This window comes from Lepidochelys olivacea (assembly GCF_965140295.1).
Source record: "Lepidochelys olivacea isolate rLepOli2 genome assembly, chromosome: 6".
NCBI lineage: Eukaryota > Metazoa > Chordata > Testudines > Cheloniidae > Lepidochelys > Lepidochelys olivacea.
This window is the reverse complement of record NC_140416.1, coordinates 30,574,543-30,602,315: the sequence shown is the minus strand read 5'-3', so window position 1 is coordinate 30,602,315 and position 27,773 is coordinate 30,574,543. Positions and strand designations below refer to the sequence as shown.

Below are 27,773 nucleotides of genomic sequence, written 5' to 3'. Positions count from 1 at the left end.
TAGGCCCTATGATGGTGTCCGGTGAATAGATATGTGGACACAGTTGGCAACGGGCTTTGTTGCAAGGATAGGTTCCTGGGTTAGTGGTTCTGTTGTGTGGTGTGTGGTTGCTGGTGAGTATTTGCTTCAGGTTGGAGGGCTGTCTGTAAACAAGGACTGGCCTGTCTCCTAAGATCTGTGAGAGTGATGGGTCATCCTTCAGGATAGGTTGTAGATCCTTAATACTGTGTTGGAAGGGTTTTAGTTGGGGGCTGAAGGTGACGGCTAGGGGGGTTCTGTTATTTTCTTTGTTGGGCCTGTCCTGTAGTAGGTGACTTCTGGGTACTCTTCTGGCTCTGTCAATCTGTTTCTTCACTTCAGCAGGTGGGTACTGTAGTTGTAAGAATGCTTGATAGAGATCTTGTAGGTGTTTGTCTCTGTCTGAGGGGTTGGAGCAAATGCAGTTGTATCATAGAGCTTGGCTGTAGACAGTGGATCATGTGGTGTGGTCTGGATGAAAGCTGGAGGCATGTAGGTAGGAATAGCAGTCAGTAGGTTTCCGATATAAGGTGATGTTTATGTGACCATCGCTTATTAGCACCGTAGTGTCCAGGAAGTAGATCTCTTGTGTGGACTGGTCCAGGCTGAGGTTGATGATGGGATGGAAATTGTTGAAATCATGGTGGAATTCCTCAAGGGCTTCTTTTCCGTGGGTCCAGATGATGAAGATGTCATGAGTGTAGCGCAAGTAGAGTAGGGGCATTAGGGGACGAGAGCTGAGGAAGCGTTGTTCTAAGTCAGCCATAAAAATGTTGGCATAATGTGGGACCATGCGGGTACCCATAACAGTGCCGCTGATCTGAAGGTATACATTGTCCCCAAATGTGAAATAGTTATGGGTGAGGACAAAGTCACAAAATTCAGCCAACAGGTTAGCCGTGACATTATCGGGGATAGTGTTCCTGACGGCTTGTAGTCCATCTTTGTGTGGAATGTTGGTGTAGAGGGCTTCTACATCCATAGTGGCCAGGGTGGTGTTTTCAGGAAGATCCCCAATGGATTGTAGTTTCCTCAGGAAGTTAGTGGTGTCTCGAAGATAGCTGGGAGTGCTGGTAGCGTAGGGCCTGAGGAGGGAGTCTACATAGCCAGACAATCCTGCTGTCAGGGTGCCAATGCCTGAGATGATGAGGCGTCCAGGATTTCCAGATTTATGGAACTTGGGTAGCAGATAGAATACCCCAGGTCAGGGATCCAGGGGTGTATCTGTGCGGATTTATTCTTGTGCTTTTTCAGGGAGTTTCTTGAGCAAATGGTGTAGTTTCTTTTGGTAACCCTCAGTGGGATCAGAGGGTAATGGCTTGTAGAAAGTGGTGTTGGAGAGCTGCCTAGCAGCCTCTTGTTCTTATTCCGACCTATTCATGATGACGACAGCACCTCCTTTGTCAGCCTTTTTGATTATGATGTCAGAGTTGTTTCTGAGGCTGTGGATGACATTGTGTTCTGCACGGCTGAGGTTAGGGGGAAGTGATGCTGCTTTTCCACAATTATAACCATGCAATGTGTCTCATTCTCCAATGCATTTTCCAAGCAACTACTGTAGTTAGCAATATTAAGGGGATGGGTTTTGCCCTGTGTGACAGACATACTGAGACATATATTCAGTCTGGAAAAGGAACATAATGAGGACTGGGGGGAAAGCCCCTGGCTACATTTCCTTACTGTCCTTGTAATAATGACTGCACACTTCTGGCAATTTTTATCTGCTGCTTCTTAAGAAAAAGTGAGGCCTAGAAAATGGAAAAAGTCCTGGATCAGGAATTGGCCAGTTAGTTTTGTATCCGCCTAGTCACTATTCTTTAGTGCAGTGGAAGGTTATGCAGAATGATTTAGATCTCTAAGGCCATTTTTTAAAATATGGAAGAAGCTTTATGTCCACATTAATCCAGAATGAAAAATCAGTCTAGATCATTGTAGTAATTTCTGCCAGTTTCAGGAAATTCTGTGGGATCAGTCTCTTCACAAACCAGAATTGTGGACAATGAAAGTAAGAGAATTCCAAAGACACTGGTGAGCCTAAATTTCAAATGTGCTTCTGGATGCTGATACCAGTATGTTCCATGACTAAAGGCTGAATTGTATATTCACATGCAGGAGCAGAACTATTGAAGCACCTTACTTTTGAAAAAAGGGCTCGGAGTTGTAAATCTTGCGTGTTGAGATAACGTAGTGATTGGAATAATACAATACAGTGAAAGTGGCTAATGTAATAGCATATGAAAACTAAGAGGGAGTGAGAGCTGTGTTATACCAATACTTTTAAAGTGTCCGTTCTGAGTAAATGAAGAATAAAAATGTTCAGAAGTTGGTTGAAACACCATCAGAAATTTTCAAAAGGTGAAATACAAACAGGCGAAGGTCCCCAACGACATTTAGCCTCTTGGATAGGCTGTCTAAACACACAATTCAAGTTATACAAGTGAAACATGGACTCATTGACCCATTAGGTGCTCAGAGGTCTACTGCTCGTGTGGCTCAGGGCTAGTTCAGTTGATTTAAAACTGTGGAGCTTTATTTCCAGTGAAACATTTTTCTGTGTGACATGTATTATTGGTTTGGTGGTTATATAAATGAGGATGTTGTATATGTTAATTATTGATTTGTTTTGTAAATTTTTGGCCTGTGATCCACTTGACAGCTTTTCCTATGTACTCTCTGAGATTGATGCAGGTTGTCAGGAGGTCTGCCTAGAAGGAACAATCTGTCCATAATACACTTGGTTGCGATAGAAATTTTATACTGCTCTTACGTCTTTTCTGTTTAAATATTCTTATGTCCTTAATAAGAATGGGTTGAGCTGGTTTGATTTATCTTTGCATGCTTGTCTTTTGTGGATATTCATTAATGCTGATTTCTTTAGTTGTGATACTGCAGAAGAGAGAAGTTTTTTTGCTTAGTTGCTCTTCATTTCTGGATGTCTCTTGTAATTCTGTATTGTGTAGTCATCCATAAAAATAATATTGTAATCAATAAATAGAAAGTGACCACGTCTGTTCTGTGGCTTTTTGGCTGCAGCTGCATCAACCTAACAAAAATAATGATTACTGCTATGTACTAGTGAATAATATCAGGCCAGGGTTTGTTCCAACTCGGATTTTGATTTGTAAAGATAGAGATTGAAAGTTCTCCTTTTGGGTCCTGTACAGTGTCCAAGCACAAGGTGGTGTTTAGCAAATAAATAATGCTGATCACTATACACAGTTGCTTCCCTTTGTCTACATTTGATTCCTCTGTAGAGGGAATGGCTTCTCTAAACTACCAATCCTGGGATGCTCCAGGGACTACTTAAACAGTCCTGGGGACCTGTGTAAGGGTATATCTAAACTGGAGCTGGAAGGTATAATTTTCAGCTTGCAGAGACATTCCTGCGCTTGCTCTGATTGAGCTAGCACGTTAAAAATAGAAGTGTAGCTGCAGTGGCATGAATGGTGGGAGGGGCTAGCTGTCCCAAAAACATACCTAGGGTCTTGAACAGGATTGTACTTGGGCAGCGAGCTCCTGGTGCCTCAGAAGCTACGCTTCTCTTTTTAGCTTGTCCGCTCGATCAAACCTAGCGCACGCGTGTCTCCATGAGCTGGAAACTACACCTCTAGGTCACAGTACAGATGTAGCCTCAATTACAGCAGCCTCTCTGGGCCGCACCATAGCTGTCCAGAATCTCTGCAGTGCTGTGGCCCCATTGACAATGCTGCCTACTCAGGGAACAATCTTACAGCTGTTATCTACTGGGCTTGCCCCAGCAGGATCCTCACCTAGCTGGGTATGGGGCTTTTAAGGCTACTTTACCTCACTCCAGTATTTTTACACAGCATAAATGGGCCAGAGCAAGCGTGAGGATCTTACCCCAAAAGGTAAAATCCCCTTCTGCATATACACAGTGAGATCTTTTATTCTAACGAACTGTATCCTAAATTAAGTTCAGAGGGTGTGGTGCTCTCTGAACTTTCTGCAGCTCTCTAAGCTGGCAAAAGGGGTTGAGAATAGCACAACAAACTGAATTGACACATTCCAGAACGAACAGACTTGCAGGATGCCTACGTGTCTTGGCTGATTTAAATGCTCTCAGCACCCATACTACTTGTCATTTGTAATTGCTTGCATATTCTTCACAGTTCTACCTAATATAATAGAAAACATACAACTGAAAAGATCTTGTTACTGTCATAGCTTATTTTTGTTTTGTCAGAAAACTGTACAAGCGTTATGCCTTTCTCCGCTGTGATGATGAGAAAGAACAGTTCCTCTATCATCTCCTGTCATTTAATGCTGTCGATTACTTTTGCTTTACCAATGTTTTCACAACAATCTGTAAGTACCCGTTTTCCCTGCCATGCTGCTCTTCCCAGCTTTCAGTTGCTTCTCCTTATGCAAGTTTCTAAGCTGTTTTGATTATGTTCTTTCACAGAGCTGCATTAATTTCCTGTTCACATTCAGATATGTACAACTATGTCACTGTCATTTTTAATATAATTCCTGAGAGGTGGTAATACCTATCCTTCTATTGCTAGGGAGTTTGTGTTACTCTCAGTGTGTGAGCACTATGATCAATAGGAGTTGCCTGTGTGAAACATGAAACTAATAAAGCTATCAATAATGTTGCTTAATTCCCACTTTATAGTGTGAACTGAATATCGCTATCCTATAAATGAAGAATTTCAGAGCAACCTCATTTAGCCAAATCATTGACTGAGGGACATAATTTGTTTGGTTTTAAATGAAAAATGTGTCAGTACAACAGATCTTACTAAGGAGAAATACTGTCCAACACTAAGTTCTTGTTTTGGATACTGCTAAGCTATCACTAATGCTGCAATTAACAATACATCGGGGGGTGGCGGGGGAATGAAAAGGAGAAGAGTTTTAACAGTTTTAAAGGTCATGGGCACCAAGCGTTTAAGAAAATCCAGTACCAAATGCTTTCTTGAGGCCACTGTCAGATGAGGTGATGTTGAGAGAGAAATATATTAATTGCTTCAGCTGAACAGCCTTCACAATAAGCCATTTATACATTACAAAACCACGTAAATTGCCAAAGAACACAGTGACCATTCACATAATTGAATTCTCTATAAAAGCAGTTTGGTAAATAGAGGCCATGCACTAGAGTTCTACACCATAATGTTAGGCAGTTGAGTAATACTTATATTTTTTCAGTGTTCTCGAGTCAGAGGAGCCATAACCCAGCTTCTCTGCTCATACGTGAAATGCTAAGAAAATAAGTGCTTGATGCCCAAACTCAATTTTTTTAAAAAACACTTTTATTAATAGTTTATTACTTGGTCCTTGAATTTTTTTTTTTTTTACTTTTTACATTCAGATTAATGCAATATGTGGTACAGCCAGGTGCACAGTGCTATAGTACGTACTATCTAGAATTGGACAGCTACAGCGTTTATCATCTTAAAATGTAATAGCTTTGTTGCAGTAAATATTGGCAACAAACAAGCCTAACAAGTTGAAGTTTCAGTGTGTGATTGAGTATGTCGGTCCGAATTAAGGCACATGGCAAAGCCTGTTCTGAGTGCATGTGTGTTTATATAACAAAAATATAGGCACAGAGCTAGATAAAATAACTGGCTTTTAATCCCAGTTCTCCTACAGACTCCCTGCATAACCATCGGCAAGCCATTTAACCTGGGTGCCTTCGTTTTCCTAAATGTAAAATGGGGACGGTAACCATCTTAGTGATGTGATTTTTTAAGATCTCCAGATGAAAAAGGACTAAATTAATGCAAACAAATTATTTAAAGTACATTTTTATTCTTTTTTATGGTGTTTGTCATCAACTCTACTTTTAATATACTGCAGCATTTATTTTAGCATCAGTTGCATATTCCTGATCACTCACTATGTACATATATTTTTGTGTGCTTCTAAATTTGCCATTCAATTCTTTGGCATTTGATAACAGATTAAATTATTATTAAACATAAAGAGGAAAAGATAGTGTAACAGAAAAGGCGTAACTTACTATTTTACATGATTATTCTTTTTGGAGGGTATTCTTTAAGTGAGTTACTTCTTGTATTTGCAGTGATCCCATACCATATATTGATTGTTCCTAGCAAGAAACTTGGTGGCTCAATGTTCACTGCCAACCCTTGGATCTGTATCTCAGGAGAGTTGGGTGAAACAGGAGTCCTACAGATTCCCAGGAATATATTGGAGATGACATTTGAGGTTCGTATTATTGACACAAGGAAATATTTTGTTGGTAAAACATTCTTTGTTCAATTTAAATTCATATTTTTTGTAATGTTTCATCAGTGTTGTAGTCACAAATGTTATCTATGCCTGTACCCATCAAACTACACCTGTATTTAAGCAGTATGCAGAGAAGAATGATTGGTAAAATAAGCTTAAGTGAGGAGGGTGAGACTTCTGGCTTAATATTAATTTTGTCTAAGACTTTTACATCATCACCTCACCCTACATTGTGGCTTCTTTTTCATCTGTAGGGTAAGTTTTTTGGTGACTTGTCAGTTCTTTTTTTAGATTAGTTCTCTTTGTGTTTAGTGAGCAAACCTTATTTCCTCTAAATATCAAGGTACCTAATATCCTGTCTAATTTTTGTACCAAACATTTCTAAAATGTTGTGGAGGTTGCAGGTTCCCACGGTATTGTAAACGGGGGAGGAAAGCTTACCTTTTCCAGATCCTGCCACTAAGCAAAAGGAAAGAGCTTTAAGACAGACATATGAGTTTCTTGTTCTTTTTTTTCATGGTAGTCTCCACAGTGTATAGGTGTTAATAGTGCATTATTCTTTGATATTGTTATTTTTAGTGCAGTAGTACCTAGGCATCCCAACAGAGATTGCTGTACACTTGTAGTAAATGCTATACAAACACATATTAATTGACAGTCCCTGCCCAAAGATCTTATGGTCCAAATAGACAAGACAGAGGAGAACCAGAGGCATGGAGAGTTAAAGAGATTTGCCCAGGGTCACATAGCAGGTCAGTGGCAGAGCAGGGATTAGAACTCAGGTTTCCCAACTCCTCTCCCAGCACCCTCTCCCCCTGGACTACACTGCTTCAGCCAATGTCAATTTCTCTTTGTTTCAACATAACAGATAACTTGTTTAATTTGCAGTGCCAGAACCTGGGAAAACTCACCACAGTACAAATAGGACACGATAATTCAGGGCTGTACGCCAAGTGGCTAGTGGAATATGTTATGGTCAGAAACGAAATAACAGGGCATACTTACAAGTAAGTATCATCCTGGCATTTTAAATTGGGTAAGTAGAATTTTTGCAGGGAGTTAGCATAACAGACCTGTCTGTTCATCAGTGCTCCTCTTCTCAGACTGCATCTTCAGGTGCTGATGCCCAAGGGGTTGGAGGGTCACTGGATTTCTGGTATTGAGCAGGATTAAGATTTTTTGGAAAATAAACTGAGTTTCATTTACAGATGGTTCATATTTAGCCACCCAAACAAATAAACCAGGTGCAGACATAGAGGGAGGGGGGGTAAGCATCTCAAAAGGAAACTGCCTTGAGACCAAACAAATAGCCAGTTAGAACTTGCTGCTTATCAAGTACAGATAATGTGCACCAATACATGCACAGATCTGAAAAGCTCTATGAAATTATCAGAGGAACTCTGATTTTTGGGGACATGTCAGAATGAAAGTGGGTGAGGGCTGCGTGAGAAGGGTAAGAGGAGTTTGATAATTCTTACTGCAGATATGATGTATGTTGTTTGCAGTGTGATTTGGTGCCTATCTCTTGCTTGTATAAGCTATGACAGCCTTCTGTCAGTGAGAAGACAGCTGTAAATCCTTTCAGTTCACAATATCAGCTTGTTTGTCATGAAGCAAAGGGATAGGATTCTATTTTTGGATACTGGTTTGCTTTCCTAATTGAGCTTGTTCGATTTGAGCCAACTTGGCTTCCTGGTGTCTGGGCTACCAAATATCTGTATTTCAGTGGATTGGTCAGTGATTTGGAAACTGTGGCATACAGAGTTGTTTGTAGGTGTGAAAGTATTCATAGATGCTTCAAAGAAGCCATGTGACCATATAAGAGCTTAAATGTTTAACATGTCAGGTTAAATAAGCAATTGAGCAGCGAACCAATGTGCTAACTTCTTTTTGACTATCGCATACAAATTTAACAGAGGTGCTTCCAATGTTGGAAGTTAAAAGTATCACCTGATTGCTACCATGCTGATATGGGGGGAGCGGGAGAAGGGAGAAATCCTCCCAAACCAAATATCCTGTGTATGGAGCAGAAGACAGGAAGGCTGCTACTTGTTTTACTTTGTGTATCTGCATCATCTATTACCCTGTACAGCACAAATCTGGAATAAGACTATTTAACTTATGTTCCCTCTGCTGGCTAAAAGAGCCAAAAATAAATAGAATTGATTTGTTTGCCACTGTGTCAGTAAGAAAGTAAAATAATTTTTGAAGTCAGTCAGGATATCCAGAAGCCAGAATATTTGCAGTCCCCAATTCTAAGCCTTTATGTCTTTAGGTTTCCATGTGGGAGGTGGCTTGGAAAGGGGATGGATGACGGCAGTTTAGAGAGGATCCTGGTGGGAGAGTTACTAACTTCACATACCGAGGCAGATGAAAGGCAGTGCAGGACCCCACCACTGCAGCAGTCACCAAGTATGATCAGAAGATTTGTCACGATATCGCCAAATAACAAACCAAGTAAGTCATGAGGGACATGCTCCATTGTTTGAAATTATCTGTTGCCAGTAAAGGCCCCTCCCAAAAATATATCTATTGCATTATTTTTGTGCCTTCCGTGTCCTCTTCTGTTTGACTGTGCAGTGGAGGCGATGAGTGAGACACAATGTCTACACTTTAATTAGACACCTGTGGCTGACCCGTGACAGCTGACTCAGGGCTCGGGCTAAGTGGCTGTGTCCGTGTGGTGTAGACGCTTGGCTCTGGGACCTTCCCACCTCGCAGAGCCCTAGAGCCTGGGCTGCCGCTTGAGCTGGAACATCTACACTGCAGTTAAACAGCCCCTTAGCCAGAGTCAGCTGACACAGGCCAGCCATGGGTTTTTTATTGCAGTGTATACGTGCCCACAGAGATTTACCTTCAGCTCTCTCCTGGGTCTCCCATGGGTATAGACTGCAAATTATATCTGGTTACATGCAAAGGTTTTCTGTTAAAGGTGCTCTGGCTTGTCTTGTCATGTCATTCCTGGCAAACCTTTCTCTTCTCAAGCTCACCCCGAGTTGTAGCAATACTACCCCTGTAATACAACTTCGACAACTCCTATATTTGGTGCACGCACCCACCCATACAGCCCAAAATACATTTTTTTCTTTTGTTTCAAACCCTAATCTGAAAATCTGCATAACTAAGTGTAAAACTGTGTCCATACTATTTTTGGATTGAAACATCACAGTCAGTTTAGGTCTACACCTTCAACTTTAAAAGAAAAAAGAAATTTAAACTTTATATGAGTGTGAAAAAGTACTGGCAATCCAGCACCACCAATCCAAGATACACCACAGATAATGACTGTGCTGGTTTCTCTCACCCTGCCCTAGAAGCCCTGGTCTGCAGGTACCACCTCAAACCTTTATGAAGTAAATGAAAACGGTTTCTTATTTTTCACAGAGTTAAACACAGGTCAGATACAGGAAGCTATTGGTGAAGCAGTGAATGGCATTGTCAAACATTTCCACAAACCGGAAAAGGAGGTGAGAATTTCTTTTGCTAGCTACTCCTTTGTTATTTTTCTGATGCTTCTGAGTCTACAACCTGGAGTCTACAACACCTCCAAGTATATCACTTTTGCTGCTAACTGTACTACTGTATGTTCTTGGTCCATGGCCATCATCCTGGTAGCTGAACCCACAGTAAGGGCCAGATTCTGTCTAGGATTCATCTGTTTGGCTCTCAAGTGTCCTATATGTTTTTTTTAATGTGGTTGCATAAATCTTTTCATGTTTTAGTTATTCACTGTGAGACAAAAGCCAAGCATTTGATGAAGAGCCCCTATAAATGAGCCGTCAGTTGATTTATATTTTCCAAAACTGGGGGTGGCTTAATAGTTCTCACTTGTACAGTTTGGAGCATGCAGATAGGCATGTCAGCAGCACAGAATACTACACTGGTCTGACTCGTGCTTTAGCTGTTATGTCTTCCCATCCCCTTCCGTCTCCTAGAGATAAGAAATGTATGAGTATGTTCCCCCTTTCTTTGCATCCCCACTTACTATGGGAATTATTAGAAGGTAGCTGAGTATCTTAACATCCCTTTTGACCTCACTCTTCTCATAGAAAGCTGCATGTTGGGATATACTCAAGTGTGTTTTTCAGCTGTCTCTTTCATTTATCCTGTGATGGCCTTACAAGAGCAGCATGTGCTTTTGTGTCCATGAGACTTTTATTGTGATACTGAGAGCAGGGCATCTACTTCCTATATAGCTTGCTCTGAAGGAAGCAGCATGTTTGCTTACTGGTTGCACTATCGGTTATTCTATTATGCCGACCCCGGCATTCCTTGCTTTGACTGCCTACAGAACGGGAAGTGTTGGGCAACTGAGCTGCTTTGTCATGGTAAGACCCACAGCTCTGTTGCAGCGGTATCTCAGCCTGCCTGCAGCTTTGGGGCAGGACCACACCTGCCCATCACTGGCAGCAGGGGCATGCCCCAACCTGCTGAAGTTCCTCCATTTTTTTTCTCCACAAGGGTCAGTGACTCAGCCAGCCCATCCTGCCTGCAGAGCTTTTCTGAGGGGAAATTCCAGTTTTTATTCCAAAACCTGTAGGCTATATTTCAGCTTAATAATGTGTCTAACTCCCAGCTGTGCCCCGGGGCTGTGTTTGATTTTTAAGGAGATTGTCCCTTTAGCTCTGCTTTCCGTTCTGAGGCATTTGCAGTGACAGGTGCCGCCAGGGAGTGAGCAAAGCCAGAGACAAAAGGAAGGGTCTGTGTCTCCTGCTCCCGCCTTAGCAAGTGTCTCACTGGGGAGCTCAACCAGCTCCATCTCACTGCCCCATCTGGGTGGGGTCACCTCATAATTTCCCCTCCCCTGCTGCTGCCCCTCCCCGTAGCAGGAGAGAAGACAAGAAGGATTGAAGAGGCTGGCTGTGCTGGACCAGATGCAGCCCAGGCCGGGCAGGGTTATCTCAGCACCCCCCTTCCCCTGGCAGGAAAGGAGCCAAGCAGGACCAGAAAACAACTGGTTCTGAGGCAGGCACCCTTCCTCCCCCATCTCCACGAGGGAAGTGAAGTCAAGGACAGCGTGCCAGGTGGAAGATCACATCTAAATTCCTGTAGCCTGCAGAGCTAAGCAGCCGCTGCTTCCCCACGGGTCAGAGGTGCAAGGCACTGGATGCAGCTTGGATGCAGCCAGTGCCAAAGAGTGCTGTGAGAGACTTTTAGGCCCAGCCTTGTCCTGCTGCTGCCACCTCTATAACAGTCCTTCTTTGCACCCACCCAGGATCCCTACTCACAATCCAGGCCGAGACCTCCCGGGGAAGTACAGGCCAAAATGCCCCATGTGAATCCCATGCAGTAGAGAGAGGGGCTTCCTCACTATACAGGTCCTTCACAGGCAGTCAAGTCCAGGCCAGCTTGGTCACAGCCCCCTCCTTTGGGTATGAAAACTCCGCTGGCATCAAACCAACAAAAAATAAACAAATCTGAACTGTCATCTGACACCCTAATAGCCCGTGCACACATTCACAAGCAATACTAACGTGGGTGGACAGTATTGCAGGTATAATCCCTTTCAACTAGAAATCACATGGCCTAAGAGCTTTTTCCTGAAAAGCATGGGATTCACACGTGTTTCATGCATAAATATATCGGGCTTTGATCTTTGGGATCATATACTCAGACAGTTCAGTCCCAAGCTAGTTTAGTGATAAAATGGGAAACTTTATGGAAAACTGGAGCTATTCAGAGGCATTGGAGAAGTGAATCCTGATTCATTCCAGGCACTATAGAGAGGAATAGAAGTCCTATGGAAAGATGAACTTCTTCAAGAAATACAAAAGGAGAAAATACTTCTTTGCAAGTGGTAGCTAGAGCAAGTGCAAGATCATTATCTGTCATCTGTTGCCTCAGGGCTATCTGCATGTCTCCCAGACAGCTCTATCTGGAGTTGAACCCTTGGTTGGTGTCAAGATCTCAGTTCGGAAGCAAAAAGGCTTCTAACAGCTTTGAGCAAATGAGATCACTGAACATTGTCCAGAGAAGGTATCTTCTGGAGCTGTGCAAGAATTTCAAGAACAGCTTTGTCCCAATCCCAGTGTCGGCAACCCATGGAAAGGCCCCTGTGTGAATGAAATCACCCAGGATCTACTTCAGCTCAGAGCATTGCAGCCTGCTCCCCATGCTATTTCTAGCCTGAGACAAGCAGAGCATGGCTTTAATCATTACCGTTGGTCTTACATGTGCTCTCAGGGTTTCTGTCCAGGACCAAGGCAGCAATAATTTTGGCTTTAGATAAGAAAATTCACTTATTTTCCCAGACAATTTTTCTGACCAAGGTCCTGTACGGAGAGAAAGCTGAAGCAAAAAGACCAAGTGGTACAGGTACCAGAAAGAGCGAGCGCAGCATTCACCAACTGGAATACTGTGATTCAATTGACATCTCAGAGCACTGCTCCTCCATGCTTAACAGACTTGTTCTGGTCACGACAGTCAATCTGTCTGATAAGGCTTTTATAACAACTGGGAAGAATGTGATCAGCCCCATCCCAGACTGAAATTCTCCTGTCCTGGATGAAACAAAGTTTCCAATCTCTATGTGCATTGCCCACCAACGGGGGAGGTGAATATCTAAAGTTATGTGGCAGAAGTTGGATTAGAAAAGTGTTTACTGCACCCAGAAATATGTCATCCTAAATCAGTTTGGTGGACTTGTGATTGACTTCTTTGTATCTTGAAACAGTAAATAAAGTGCCTCATGGCCTCCCTGGGTCAAGACCCATGATACGAGGTGGTGAATGACGTCTTGTAAAGCTGGGCAAGATCCCATCTGTGTCTTTGCTCCGTTTCCACTGCTTCCCAGGCCAATACAAAAGATAGCAATGAAAGAGTGGCAGTGATACTGTATTTTCTTCCTGGCTGAAGAGACCATGACTCTTAGGCTTGATTTAATCTAGCACTGGATCTTCAGGTGTCTCTGTCTCACTGAAGAATTCTGCTATTGCAAAGCCAATCCTACATCTGGGTCTAGACCAATTTAAAGTCAATACTTGGATGAAATGATTATTGCTCTCATAGACCCCAAAAGTGAAATCAACAAATAGAATTTATTTTTCTGGCTGGTTTAAAGTCTGTAGTTCAACTACAAAGTTAAACCAGTAAAGCATAGCCTTGAATTCCCCCAGGGAGGCTTTTGTTAGGTGTGGTAATTTCCAAGCAAAAGGTCAAATGTCTGTAGTACAACATTTTCGGCAGGTTCAAGAAAAAGAAAGTTTTGTACAAATCCCTACATTAAATGCTTTCTTAGTGCATCAATCTTACTTCAACCCTGCAGGGTCAGAGAGAGTGACCTCGGAACCTCATTCTGCTCCTTGCAGCACTATCTAGATTGAATCCCTGCTGGAGGTGGTGTACTTCCTGGTCATTAGAATAGTCTATTGATGGCTGCTGTCCCCAATCAGATTAGATTTTTTTTTTAATTTGAAATTGTGAGCTTTTCTGAGACCAGTATTGCACTTACAATTCAGACAGTCCTCACCACTGTGATAGCATTAATTCCCTAAGTAAATTCAAGAAATATTCTGCCTTTGGTTAAGCATCTAAGTCTATTCCTTAGGAGCACTGACAATCTAAGAGCAGTAGCTATGTCTCCTGTATTAAGATTTGCTAGCTGGCCATTTGTCCACCAAATTCTTCATATTGATCATCCAATCTTGGCCAATTTAATTTCCTTTCTTTTTGCAGAAGTCGTCTCAACACCTTAGTGCCCAAGGGCAGATGCAGGAGATAATTTATGTATAACCTACCTCGTTTTGGGTGTCCATATTTAAACAGTATCCTGCTTCCCACACTGCAAGCATGCTGCTATGCAAATCCCATTGTAATGGGTCTGTGGACCATTTCACACAGAAGAATAGGAAAATTTATTTGTGCTTGCCTGGAAATTTCCTTCCTTTGAAAAGTAAGATCCACAGATCCACCCACCCTGGAGACAAATGGTTCATCCAGAATAGAGATGGAAAATTGGTATCCAAAGATTTGAGTTTGTTGTCATTAGATAGACCTTGATCTGCAGTTGGAGGAGAAATTGTGCTTTTTACTCAAACTATATTTAACACAATCTGTAATGTAGGAAAGTAGATTTGAATTATCCTGGCTGTGGAAGTTATCTCAACTAGTGAGCTTCAGGAGACAAGGCATACCACTGCTGCCAGTGACTGACCACTCTGGTTTGGCTTCCAGTGTGCAAGCAAGCTGGGCTACTCATTGAAATGAAGAAAGAAAATTCTCATATTAGCACAGATAGCTTTTGTTATATAGGGGTCACTAACAGCTCCCACTATAATAAAGAATTGGATTTTCACAGCCTAAACGTTATAGGCCCTGGCCACCCTGAAGACTTCCTTCTTGAGCCTCATTTTGATGGGTGTCAATGTGACGGTGTTAGAAGTCAGCAGGAGCTACTGGATTCTCATGACGTTTGGAAATCAAACTACATTTTTTGGTGCCTATGTATGGGTCTAGGAGCCTAGCTTTAGGCACCCATTTTCAAAAATGTTGGCCATAATAACACACATCATTTACTTTTCTATATAGAAACTGGAAAACTAAAAAGAGAATGTTTTTGTTTGTTTCCATATGTCCTTGGCAGAGAGGTAGTCTCACTCTGTTGCTGTGTGGAGAAAGTGGACTCGTTTCAGCTCTTGAACAGGTGTTTCAGCATGGATTTAAATCACCCAGGCTCTTCAAAAATGTCTTTATTTGGGACTTTCTAGGTAAGTGTGAGGAAACCATACAGCCAGTGTGTTGCTGTAAAGTACATATATCTGCCTTCTGTAGTGTCATCACCACTTTTGTATGCCAGATTCTCAGCTGGTGTGAATTGCGTACTTCCATTAAATTCACTGGCGCTCTGCCGATTTATACCAGCTAAGGAGCTGATGCAATGCAGTAAGTGTTACATTCTCTTTTCACTTTCAGGGAAGAAGAATCTGTGTTCTATGGATATTAACACTGGCATTCTCATATATCAAATGTATTGCACTTCAATATTCTGGGGGGTAGGGCGGAGGTGGCAGCATTAAGCATTTTGAATATTTCTTAACAAAATGGTGTTAGAATGAGTAGGTAATGAGGAGGAGGAGTTTAATGTAGTTGGAAGCTTGGGTCTGGTAGCCGTATGTTATTTTTAATAGAGCAGTGTGAAAGATATAATGCAAAGCAAAGTTCTGCTGAGCCTTCTTAATACAAACACTAGAAACTACACACGATATCTGTACTCTCAAATTCGTAGTCTTTTAAAAAGTGAGTCACTTAAATAGCACTTCATAGTTCTGTTGAGGTATTTACATAGCCCTCATCACCAAACTATCTGATTGCCTCACAGTCTTTAATAGATGTTAATCTTCTCTCCACTCCTATGAGGTAGGAAAGTATTATCCCCATTTTACAGATGGGGAACTGAGGCCTAGGGTAGAATAAATAATTTATCCAAAATCACACAGGAGGCCTGTGGCTGAAATGGAAATTGAACCCAGGTATCTTGAGTCCTAATCCAGTGCCCCATCTACGAGACCATTCTTATACCTACTTACATAGAGGCTGTCAGCTGAGGATCTTAAATTGCTTTACAAATGTTCATGTAATTTCAGCACACACATTTGTTGTAGCTGTTATACTGAAGTATATTGAAGTTAAATTTACTGTCTCTGAGCAATAGAACCCAGTAGGGCTGCCTCCCTGATCTCCATTCTCACCACTATTGCATAGCATATTTATGGCTATTGGCATTTTCATTGATCAAACTCCACCATCACCTATCTTTCCCTTTCTTTCAAGAAAAAGCACAAACCTATTATGAGACCCTTGATCAGAACGAGATAGTCCCAGAGGAGAACTGGCAGACTAGAGCCAGGAGTTTTTGTCGCTTTGTCACTGCTATCAACAACACTCCTAGAAACATTGGGAAGGATGGCAAGTTTCAGATGCTGGTGTGCCTTGGAGCCAGGTATAGGGGAACATTTTGAATCATATACATAAGGTTTGAAGGGGATGAGATGAGGTCACAAGGCTGCTTGTGCTGTGAAGATGGACTAATGTTTTGCAAAGTTCTTTGAGATTTTCAGATAGAAGGTGGTGTTTAATAAAACTGGACACTCACATACAACAGAATCTCAATTAGCCTCAAATCTCAGGAGCACCCAAAATTGGAAAGATCTGAGATTTTGGAAAATTGGTACAATGTGAAAAACCAAAACAATGAGCAGCAAGCCAGGAGAACAGGGTTGGAGCTCGGTTGGCTCTGCCTAAGCGTAGTGGACTGCCTAGCAGAGGACTGCTCCCCTTTCCTACACAGCCAACCAGGAGAGTGGGCATGCGGGGGTGTGTTGGGGGAAGCTGAGATTGAACAGCCAGTTAGGGCTCCTTGATCATCTGCCTCAGCTCAGGTGAGAACAGCAACTCCCTCTCCTCTTCCCACTGGAACCATTGTGGGGAGGGAGGTGTAGGATCCAGCCCTATGCCAACTTGGGAATCCCCAGCAGCTGACTTGTGAGTGGGTTCTGCTTCCTTGCACTGTCTGTGTGGTGCAAAGGAGGAGCTGCTGAGAGAATCTATCCATAAGTATTGTGGCTTCTTACCCTTGAAATAATGTGCTTGACCTTCGGGCTGAGAAGGTTGGACACTTCTGCCCTAGATTATAGTTCTCTCTACTTATAAAGTTGTCATGTATCACTACAGTATTATTCCTCCTTCCCCAGTTTATCTGGAGAAAGTGGTACATTTCTTTAAAAGATTGAAAATATAATTTCATTAAAAGTGAGTTGTTAACTTGGTTTTTGTTTTTGTTTTCAAATTCTGAAATGTGACTTTCTCAGAGACCACCTCTTACACCATTGGATCGCCTTGCTTGCAGACTGTCCAATCACAGCACAGATGTACGAGGATATAGCATTGATTAAGGATCATACCCTTGTTAATTCCTTGATTCGAGTGTTGCAGACCTTGCAGGAGTTCAACATTACACTGGAGGCTTCCCTCGTCAAAGGAATAGACATCTGATGTGTCTCACCGCAGACACTAAAAAAAAGCAACAAGGAACAAATCTTAGTATGCAAAGGTTCTTTCTGCTAATACGTTGTATTGTGAACTTGTTCATGGCCACAAAACACAACTTTGACTTTTCTTGAAGGAATCTCAAAAAATAGTGCAGAAAAATGGACAGAAGCTGTAAACTCAATGTTAAAAGGGAAAAAAAGGAGGATTTTTGGTATAAATCTATTTTAGAGTTTATTTGCTGATTTGCTTTTTACACACTTTCATGTGAAAGAGAGAGAGATGACTATTTGTGCAGCTTATTTTAAAGCTGCAGTATTTCCTTGCCATAGATAACGTGCAGTGAGCCTTTCAGCATTCTCTGAATTTGTCTTCAGATTTGCTGTATGTTGTAAGCCCTAATGTACACCCTCCATTTCTGCTAAGAAGGTCATTCTAGAGTTTTTAAACTAATATTTTGTATATTAACATTATTACCAATGTTTGATTTTTCTTTAAACTAAATTGGGTCACTGCTGTGCTGCAAGGGAAACGACAAATTCTGGTGTGAGCTTTTTTTAATAGCCTCAGAGCACTGATTTGTCAGCAAATCACTTTTCTTTATTTTTGTTGTCAGTATTACTTTTAGTGGGTTCCAGGAGACAGAACCATGCAAATGGACAGAGATGAAAGTAATATTTTTCATATTGGTACATAATTGCACAGAAGAAATTGTAAGTGTGTTGTATTTTTAACTGATATTTTTATTTATTTAACCTATCGTGTTTTTGTAAGATTTTGTTTTTTAAAAAACCGTATACAGTATAACTGGCTATATTATGTTTGCAATTCAAAATTCACAGTTCAGTCCACTTAAATAAAAAGCCTGGATAAGAGTGTATCTGCTAGCAAAAATGGTTGTGTGCACCAGCCTTTCAAATTAGAATTTATCTTGGTGTGGAACACCCTTAAATTGTTAACAGCTAAAGAAATAATTCCTAACCCCATGTGCTTTGATTTATATTCTAATGCAAAGGGGACAGTAGCTAAGTAGAGGTCAGTGCCACGGTGAAGTAATGATGCCACTCATAAACCTAATTCCATGTTTCTATTTCAAATAACTTTCTGTGGTGATCTCACCTGACAAGCATAGACTGCACATAGGATTTACTGTTGCAATACCAAGCTCTCTTATGTGCTAACTTTGCAAGCTGCTGGATTCTGGGATGCTTGTGTATTTTAAGTAAAAAGGCTTTAGCCCACATTCATAAATTATAACTTTCAGACTGCTTGGATTTTGTTGAAATACAGATCTTGGGATTTGGTGAGTGCATAGAGGCAGCTCTGTTCTTTTTAATTCTCTGATAAAATCCCTTTGAAATGCAGACCTGATTTGAGAGAGAAACCTGGTCAGCATAATGAATTGCTGTTCAGTACTTCTGGGCTCTGTAATTAAGTGGTCTCCACTGTATGAACTTCCCGGCAATATCTCCCTTACTATAAAGAACAGAAGGTTGTTCTTGGTTGTCAATCCGTTGAATATTGTGGCACCTTTTCGTTATTCTCTTCATTTTAGTGACATCTTGTGATAGCTTTATTTGCGTAATTTAAAGGTATAGCACATGTATTAAATTTTTGACTATTTTTACTTTTGTCCTATTTATTTCATTATTAAATGGAGAAGTTTCTTTGTCACTCTTATATTTTCTTTTATCCGCACGAGGTCCTGCCTTCAATGCCTATTAGCGTTGGAAAAATGAGTGGGCAGTGTCCAGACCACATGCACATTCTCTTCACACTGGATCGATGAATGTACTTTCACAGTTTGGAGTTCACATCATTGTTCATGGAACGATTTTTCCCTGTTAATTTTGGAAGGTAAAGGGTTAGAATGCAGTGTATATGTGCTTAAAGAATAACTTATTCAACCTGAACGATGTAACAGAGAGAAGCCTTCTAGACTCACCACTAAACCCCAGATTTAATCAAACATCTTACTATTTTTCATTCAACACTCCAGACTGCAGTAGGCTTGTATATTTTACAATACAGTGGGTACGTGTATATTAGGAAAAGAGATTGGGGTTAATTAACGTGTTTTAGCTGACCCTGACCTAACTTCAAACTCTTCTCTCATATAGATGAAGGGTAATGCTGTTTACCTTGATTTAGTTGGCCAAAGTAGACCCCAGGCAGAAAAGTATTAGGTCAGAGTTAGCCAAAATGTGTTAGCTAACCTCAACTTCTTTTCCTGACATAGAGTTAGACATTATGGCAAACGAGTGTGGTTTGGTGGCTTGTTTGTTTTTTACTTCATTGTTCATGGTAAATGGTTTGAGATGCTCACTTGCAGGATGCAAGGACACAAGTGAAGTATCTCTGACCCCTGAGTGGCGGTTGCTTTGGATAACACATCAGGCAGATAAAATTGTTTTTCTTTAGATCATGTTACTTCCTAGTGAGCTAGTCACTGTTCAAACATGGAGAGAAATGGCAGAGCATAATCTAAATCATGTTTTTTCACCTACAGTACTATGTCATGATGGGCCATTCCTGTCCCCTTTCACAGTCAATGAGCTCCATCTGGGTCCTATTGAAATCCAAGGCAGTTTTTCCGTGGACTTCAGTGGAATAAATCCTTACAGGCCTGGAAGGGCTGTAAGAGGTTTCAAGTGCAGCTGAACCAGTGTGGGCACAGAGGGAATGGTGGAGGACTGTGTTATGCATCTTAGCTCTGTGGCAGTCTTTGTAAGCAAGCCAACATACGAGGGATTAAGGAGTAGAGTTTGGCTACGAGGCTACAACGGCAGTTCCCTTGGTCAAAGCCTACTGGTAAGGGCCACAATACTGAACCCTAAGGCTGCAGGAGCAACCATGCTCATTTCAACTCTTCTTGTAGTTTGTCTTGTAGTTCCTGTTTCACACAATCTGCTTGCTTGAACTATATAGATCAGGAGTCAGCACAAAGGAAGCAGGTTTGGGCCCAAAGTTAGCCGCTTCCATAGCAGTCACTTCTGATTGGCAGAATCAAATGAAACAGTTCCATGCAACTTCCTTCCATGAGTCACCTCTGCTAACGTTGTAGGGAAAGAATCATGGTCACTGAATCAGAGTATTCCATATGACAATAGCAGGTGTGACCTGTTATGCCACTAGATAGAATTTGGTAAAATAATTCTGCCTTTTCAAAGATGCTGTTCCAGAATGAGAGATGTACTGATTTACTACAGCTACTGGGACGAATGCTGGTTGCCAATCTGAGCACTGATTGGGTAATGCTGTTACTATACACATTTACTGTAGGCTTTGAAAAATTTATGGCCAAAAATGTGCCAGTTATATTAAACTGAAGTTAAAAATGCTGTTTTCATGTTAGCACCTTCTTTGAGATGTGAGAGAAAACAATGGACAAAAATATCACCTCTTAAATTTCCTTTATGTATTAATCCTAGCATATTCAATACTATGAGACTGGTACACACTCACAGCAAATAGCCACGGCTGTTTTTGTTGTTTCACATTTAATGTAATACTTTGAAGGTAATGGTTTGTTTTAAATTGTTGGATTTAAAATTAATATATACAGGGAAATTAATCTTTCTATTATGTTCTGTAGCTGAAAGCATATTGTTCATGAACTGAAAACCATTCTTCTACCATTTCCATTGTGAAGAGTATTTTTAAATTTTAAGAATTGTATATCTGGGACCTAATAGTTAAAAGCTCCATATATTTTGGTGTGGTATTTGAATTTATGCCTATATAAAGGCTTTGCTTCTGCAGTGAAGCTTTCTGCAAGAGTTAACTGTCATTCTGTATAGTGACAAAATTTTTGTCACAATAGTGCAAGATACTGTAGGAGACTTGAAAATACTTGAAGTTATTGTACATGTACTTCTCATCTTTGTAGATCTTTTCCTTTTATATCTAGAGAATGGCTGTCACTCCAATTAAGATGCAGCATCAATTACAGTAAATTATATATTTTAATATGCGGAGAATTTACTGGCATTTTTTTAAGAGTGTGCATTGAAGTTTACATTATGATGTCTGAGAGCAGGTAACCCAGGTACTGTACTCCTTTTTTGTAACCCTTAGGTCAGTCAAGCATTACTGTAACTTGGAAATATGAAATAGTTTTGCAGATGTAGCTTATTTGCTGAATTGCAATAAAACTACCTTCTAACATGAGGAACAGCATTAATTTAGTGTGCCATTTTTGGCAGCTTCTTTATTCCAATCAGGCTAATTATCGTCCCCTTTGTGTCCCAAAAACAGGTACGTATCACTCCATTTTTCATGTCTCAAAGATAGAAGGCCACTGTTTCAACTTCGGATGGAATTGGTTAGAAGCATTAATTTCATTATGTTACGTGTACACTGTAAGGACTTAAACTATTGAAAATACCAAAATTAACGTGTGTAAATGATGACATGTTTCCACACTTGCTTTCTTAGTGTTTTGAAAAAAAGTTGTTTCCCTTTTAAGCTTTTCGCTGTAGCAATCAAGCCTGAAAAGTATGTTGTAATGTGCTATCATGTTTGTCACTCACTAGCAAAATATTTACTAGAGATGGGCCTGAAGTTCAGAGTTCTGATCCAGTTCTGATCTTCCTCTGTGTTTGAGGATATTTTGAGTCTGGAGGTTTGATTTGGCCCTGTCTCTAATATTCACCTAGTTTCCCTTCCCTTTCCTTCCCCCATATGACCCCTTGTTCTTCTTTCCTGCGTCGGGCCTTCAGTTCAAGCCCTTCAGGAGCTTCGGTTGCTTACTGTTGGAATTATAGCATTACATGCAATGAGTTAACCACTGATCGAGGGATGCTACCCCGCATTTGTGTTTCTTCTCCATATGATGAAACCACTAAACACTAGTTCTCTTCTGGGGGACCGAAGACTGTCTAAGGGGTCTGTGAAAGGTTGTCATTACCATAGAACAGTAGTTTTCAACCTTTCATCAGTGGACCCTTGGGGGTCCGCAGACTAAGATTTCCAAAGGGATCTGCACGTCCATTTGAAATTTTTTAGGGGTTCGCAAATGAAAAAGGGTTGAAAACCACTGCCTTGGTGATACTCAGAAGAGTATATGAGAGAATATGGCCAAGTATACATACACATTAGTACATCCCATGTAGGTGAAATCAGAATTGGGCCCTTAACTTATAAAAGTCATGAGTGGTGTGGAGAAAGTGAATAAGGAAAAGTTATTTACGTGTTCCCATAATATAAGAACGAGGGGCCACCAAATGAAATTAATGGGCAGCAGGTTTAAAACAAATAAAAGGAAGTTCTTCACACAGCGCACAGTCAACCTGTGGAACTCTTTGCCTGAGGAGGTTGTGAAGGCTAGGACTGTAACAGGGTTTAAAAGAGAACTGGATAAATTCATGGAGGTTAAGTCCATTAATGGCTATTAGCCAGGATGGGTAAGGAATGGTGTCCCTAGCCTCTGTTTGTCAGAGGGTGGAGATGGATGGCAGGAGAGAGATCACTAGATCATTACCTGTTAGGTTCACTCCCTCTGGGGCACCTGGCATTGGCCACTGTCGGTAGACAGGATACTGGACTGTATGGACCTTTGATCTGACCCAGTGTAGCCATTCTTTTATGTTCTTATGTAAGGAATAACCATATTCATAAACAGAGCATAGACTTGGAAAAATGCAGTCGCAGCTGGGAGCAGTACCACAGCAAAGGAGACAGGACAGTCAACTGGATGACAAATTTAATGAGTCGTCAAAGTAATGGTACCAAAAAAAAAAAAAAAAAAGGCAAATGCGAACCTGTCTATTACTAGGGGCATTCTGTTTACTGTGAGCAAGGTTCTTCTCTGATCTGCTCAGAACAGGCCACCATTTAGACTAGTGACATCTCGGGGCAGCACATTTTAAAGTGGTCTTGATTCTTTTTAAAGAATTCAGAGATGAGCATGAAAGATGCCGAAGGTTTAGAAAACAAAATCTCTGGAGGAAAAGCAAAGAGAACTGGGCATGTCTATGCTGGAGAACAGACAAGGGAGGGCAGGGAGCTATTACCAGGAAAAGGGATGCTGTGAGGAAATCATGGATCAGTTCTGCTTGCTCTCTTCCAGTGGCCCATCCACAAGGACGTCCTTTGCTTCATGTCCCAAGGCAGGACCTGATCAGAGTGCTGAGACATCACCCCCAGGTTTTCTTGCCTTTTCCATCTTATGGCAGCCCAATCTTGTACAAAATTGGGTTGCATGGCTGCCTTGCTGATGCATCTTTCTCTGTTCACTGATAAAAAATGATTCAGCTTTACGCTGCTCCTCTCCTGCCTCTCGCCCCTAATCCTACAAGTGTAGGTGGGGAGATTCACTCACCCTCCTAACCAACACTGTTCTGCAAGGGGTGATCCCCAGCTCTGATCAAAAATTGTGGTGCCCAAGCAAATACAAGAGGCCTTTTCATTCTGATCTTGCTCATGCTGGTGTAAATTAGGAGTAACTCCACTGAAATCAATGGAGTTATATCAGTGTGGACCTAGTGTGAGATCAAAACCTGTTTATTAAGCCATAAAAACACAGGAAAGATGAAAATGATCAGAAGCATCTACCCAGTACGTGGAAATGTCCCAGGAACGCTGTGGCTGGGGTATGTGCTATAGCATAATAAGCAATCAGTGGTGGAAGAAAAGAGGACGATACAATGAAGATGAACTTAGTGCAACCCCTCCCCTCAAGCACACAGAAACTGGGGGAAGATGCGTGGCTGCTTGTGCAGTAAAAGTAGGCCCTGTTTACCTCTTCAGTCAGGCCTTTATGGATTGACCCATTTGTAGCCGGTGACTTATTACTTGTTTAGTGTGGCCAACCTGCTTAGCACTGTACAATATACAAAATGGTCCCTGTCTCAGATATATCAGAGATGGGGGGACACTAAAAACCTGGAGGGTAACTTAGAGAACCTCTCTCCATAAGTAATACTAAATTTTGTTTCTTATGAGCACCACAGAAGTGGGCTTTCAGACAGTATTTGAATGAGCAGGTCGTGAATGGGCAAACTGGGGTAGAGACACAATTCCGTGCAGTGAGGGAAGACTGGAGAAATAGAGGGGAGAAGGAAGAGACAACATTGGGGGTGTCAAGACTGGCATCGTTGGTGGGACAGTGGGGGGAATACAAGAAACAAGGGCTGAGATGGAGGCCAGGTCAGAGCTCCGCAGGGCTTTGAAGGACAAGAAGTTCAAATTTTATGTAATGTGCAAGTGGAGAGGGTGCCATAGTTGGGTCAACAGGTGAGGAAGATCTCTGCCCTGAGAGTCCTTGTTGCTGTAGGATCAATCAGATCCAATGCTGCAGGAGAGTCCCTGTAGGACCAATCAGGACCTACAACCAAGCCCCATTCAACAATATGGGAGTGGGAGGAGGACTGGGCCTTAGGCAGTTCCTCCATCTGTATAAAACAATGGCTCCCAAACTTGATTGGTTCATGTGCTGTCTTCTAGACAATTGTCAAGTGAAAGGTTTGGGAGCCTCTGGTATAAATTCCTTCAATCACACAGCACCTGATTGCCTAGTTCACAAATACGTGTATGCAAGGCCATCATTCAGATCAACAGGTGCCTGATATAGTCTCTGTATCTGTCACATCTTTGCCTACTTGTGGTCTGTATGAAGAATTTCAGTGATCTCCAAACACCAAAAAGATGTAACACAACAAACTCTTACCAAACCAGCTCTTGGGTAAAGGCAATTCAGTTACCTGCACCACTTGCATGAATTATTCACCTGTCTCACTGAGTTATCCCTCTACCCCTCGGGACGCCATAAAGCCAGATCCAAAGACTTCTGAAGTCCATGGAAGTCTTTCTGATGACTTCAGTGGGCTTTGGAACAGGCTGTGCAATACCCATTTTACTATGCCTGACCTCCTTTCATTGTGTTCCTCTCTGCTTTGGGGTTGGGCATATGTGGGCATGAAATGTGAAGATACCAGTACCAGTTATTTTGAAGGTAAAATACATAGTCACAGATCCACCATCCCTGACTCCAAATTTCCCTCCACATACAGAGACTGGAGAGCTGTGCTCTGCAATACAGAGGTCTTATGGAAACCCCCTGCAAGCTCCATGGATCCTGCCCTGCCCTCCCCTGAAGAGCAAAACTGCACCAGTTCTGCCACATGTAGAGCTGCCCTCCCTCATGGGGGCGAGGGCAGGAGTGGCTCCAATATGAGTATAGTGATCAACTCATTTAAATATATGCAACTGTTAATCTGTCAATATACCTGTTTACAAATGTTGAAATAGATGAGCCTGGGTCCACTTTCATTACTAGCTCTACATTTTTTCTAAGATATTAATTGGACGGCTTGGTTTAACATTTGTGATATTTGCATTAATAAACTAATAGCAACAGGCTTGTATATGACCGATGCAATACCTGATTCCTAGTGAGTGATGTGCATCATAAACAGATGAGTGGGCTTGTCCACGTTCGGATGGTTTTGTCCCCACCTTAGACTACTGGGTGGAGGAAATAGGAGAGAGGTCACACATTGTAATGTTTATGTCATGGATTCACAGGTCGTGCCCACTCTTGGCCCCATACGGTCCCTGAGGGGAACCCCCTTCAGTGTGACAGCCCTTCTCAGGGGTCCACTCTCTGTCCGGGGTTAAGCCCCTCTGCCTCCTGGAACTGCACCTCTCTGAGCCGTAGCATGCCTGTTTCTCACCATGGGCCTCCTCAGGGAGTTCACTTGCTCTGGACCCCCGGGCCCTCCACTTCCAGAGGGAATAATTCAAGCCTGTTTTCCAGACTGGAGTGACTCTCCGCCAGCGCAAATCAGGAGGGTTTATTGAATGTCTGAACACAGCATAGGAAACTCTCAGGGCCCTCAGGCCTGGCCTCCCTCAGCACAGTACATCTAAGTCTCTCCTGCATCCAGGTGGGCTCTGCCTGCTCTCTCTCTCCAGTCCCGAGCCCCCGTGCTTTCCAGCTGGGGATCTGATCCCCAAGCCCCACCTCTGTCCATTGTCTTCTATCCAGGTAAACATGGTTGCCTGGGCCTTCTTTCCTCTCAGCCATCATTTGCACCCCTCTGGCTGGAACTGGCTGGTCAGGTCACCGGGGTCCTCTCTTCACAGCCCATTGTCCTTCCACTGGCCAGAACTATGACTCCCAAGCTGGGCCTCCCGGTCACCAGTTGCTGGGTATCCATTCTCCGGACTTTTGGCTGCCGTCCTCTGTAACAACAAACTCCCTCCCACATCACCTCGTTAAAGCAGTAACACCCAGGGAAACTGCGTCCCACGCCCTCTGCATGCAAACCATTGAAAAAACCAAGAAAACCCCCTATGATAAAACTAAGAAAAAACCAAGAAAACCCCTATGATAAAACAAAACCAACACTTGTCATGAGTTACCTGTCAGAACAAACCTCTGGGCAGGGAGTGGAATTTAGTTTCAAGATTCCATAGTTACTATAAATGGTGTTTTGGAAGGGGGAATATTTACAAATTATGAAAAATATATTGACCAAAAGATGAAGATAAATGAGTTTATTGATTGTTATATAGGAATTCAATATTCATTATTTGGAATGATTTCTGAGGGTTTCTTCATGGATGAGGATTTTTAACAGCAGCAAAATAAAAACCTACTCTTCATTCTCCCTGGGCAATGTTCTCCCCATTCCAGAGAGGCTGCACCAAATTTAGCCTAGGGCAGGGGTTCTCAAACTGGGGGTCGGGACCCATCAGGGGGTCACAAGGTTACTACATGGGGGGTGGGGGTCATGAGCTGTCAGCCTCCATCCCAAACCCTGCTTTCCCTCAAACATTTATAATGGTGTTAAATATATAAAAAAGTGGTTTTAATTTATAAGGGGAGGGGGGTTGCACTCAGAGGCTTGCTATGTGAAAGGGGTCACCAGTACAAAAGTTTGAGAATCACTGGCCTAGGGTATCTCATGTCTGTTCTCTGTGGTGGGGTGAGTTTCACCCACAGTGTACAGGGAAATAATCCTAGTTTGTGAAATGCTTTAACTAGATGGCGCTGTTGACCTGAGTCTTAGTGAGATCTTGGGGCTCCGAAGAACTGAAATATTGTACGTTTCACCATTTGTGCTATGGTTTATATATTGGAGACCAAAAATACCAAACCCTTTATGAACTGGGCCTCTAGTCTTCACCCTCTGAGTCTTCAAATGTTAAAACTGATCATCCCAGATTCCTTGTGGGTTCCTACTTCTTAGGATTCCCAACTGGTCAGGTCAGCGGGGACTGGTTAGGTAGAAGGATGTCAGAAAAGCTTTCTTTCTTGAATCTCTTTACAATGAGTCTAAATGCTATCTGCTGCTTCTGCACGCAGATGGCGCAAAAAGAGCAGTAAGGACGGGGTGGAGAGATGTGGATGGAGGGACTGTTGGCTCCACAGCACTTCTCCTTTTACCGCACTGACGCTATTTATGTAGGGGACAATGTCATTAACAAACTTGTAGATCCTGTGTTGCTGCAGAGGTCCAGCACTTCAGTCAGATGAGTAATTCACTATAGAACTGCTTGGTACAGGCATTGTGTGCCTTAAAATCTCATTAAATGCTCTGTGT

General features: G+C 42.0%; 1 protein-coding gene across 4 annotated transcripts in view; it reads left to right on the top strand.

Annotated features, from left to right (window-relative positions):
• DENND5A (DENN domain containing 5A) overlaps positions 1-21,397 on the top strand; it is a 119,827-nt gene extending 98,430 nt beyond the window's left edge. For all 4 annotated transcript variants that reach the window (XM_084632703.1, XM_084632701.1, XM_084632702.1 and 1 more), the window contains 8 exons: positions 4,223-4,344; positions 6,071-6,216; positions 7,129-7,247; positions 8,516-8,697; positions 9,625-9,707; positions 14,822-14,945; positions 16,009-16,177; positions 17,046-21,397. In XM_084632703.1, the coding sequence (XP_084488829.1) occupies positions 4,223-4,344; positions 6,071-6,216; positions 7,129-7,247; positions 8,516-8,697; positions 9,625-9,707; positions 14,822-14,945; positions 16,009-16,177; positions 17,046-17,229 (1,129 nt within the window). In that variant the 3' untranslated portion in view covers positions 17,230-21,397. The remainder of the gene's footprint in view (positions 1-4,222; positions 4,345-6,070; positions 6,217-7,128; positions 7,248-8,515; positions 8,698-9,624; positions 9,708-14,821; positions 14,946-16,008; positions 16,178-17,045) is intronic.
• Positions 21,398-27,773: the final 6,376 nt, after the last annotated feature.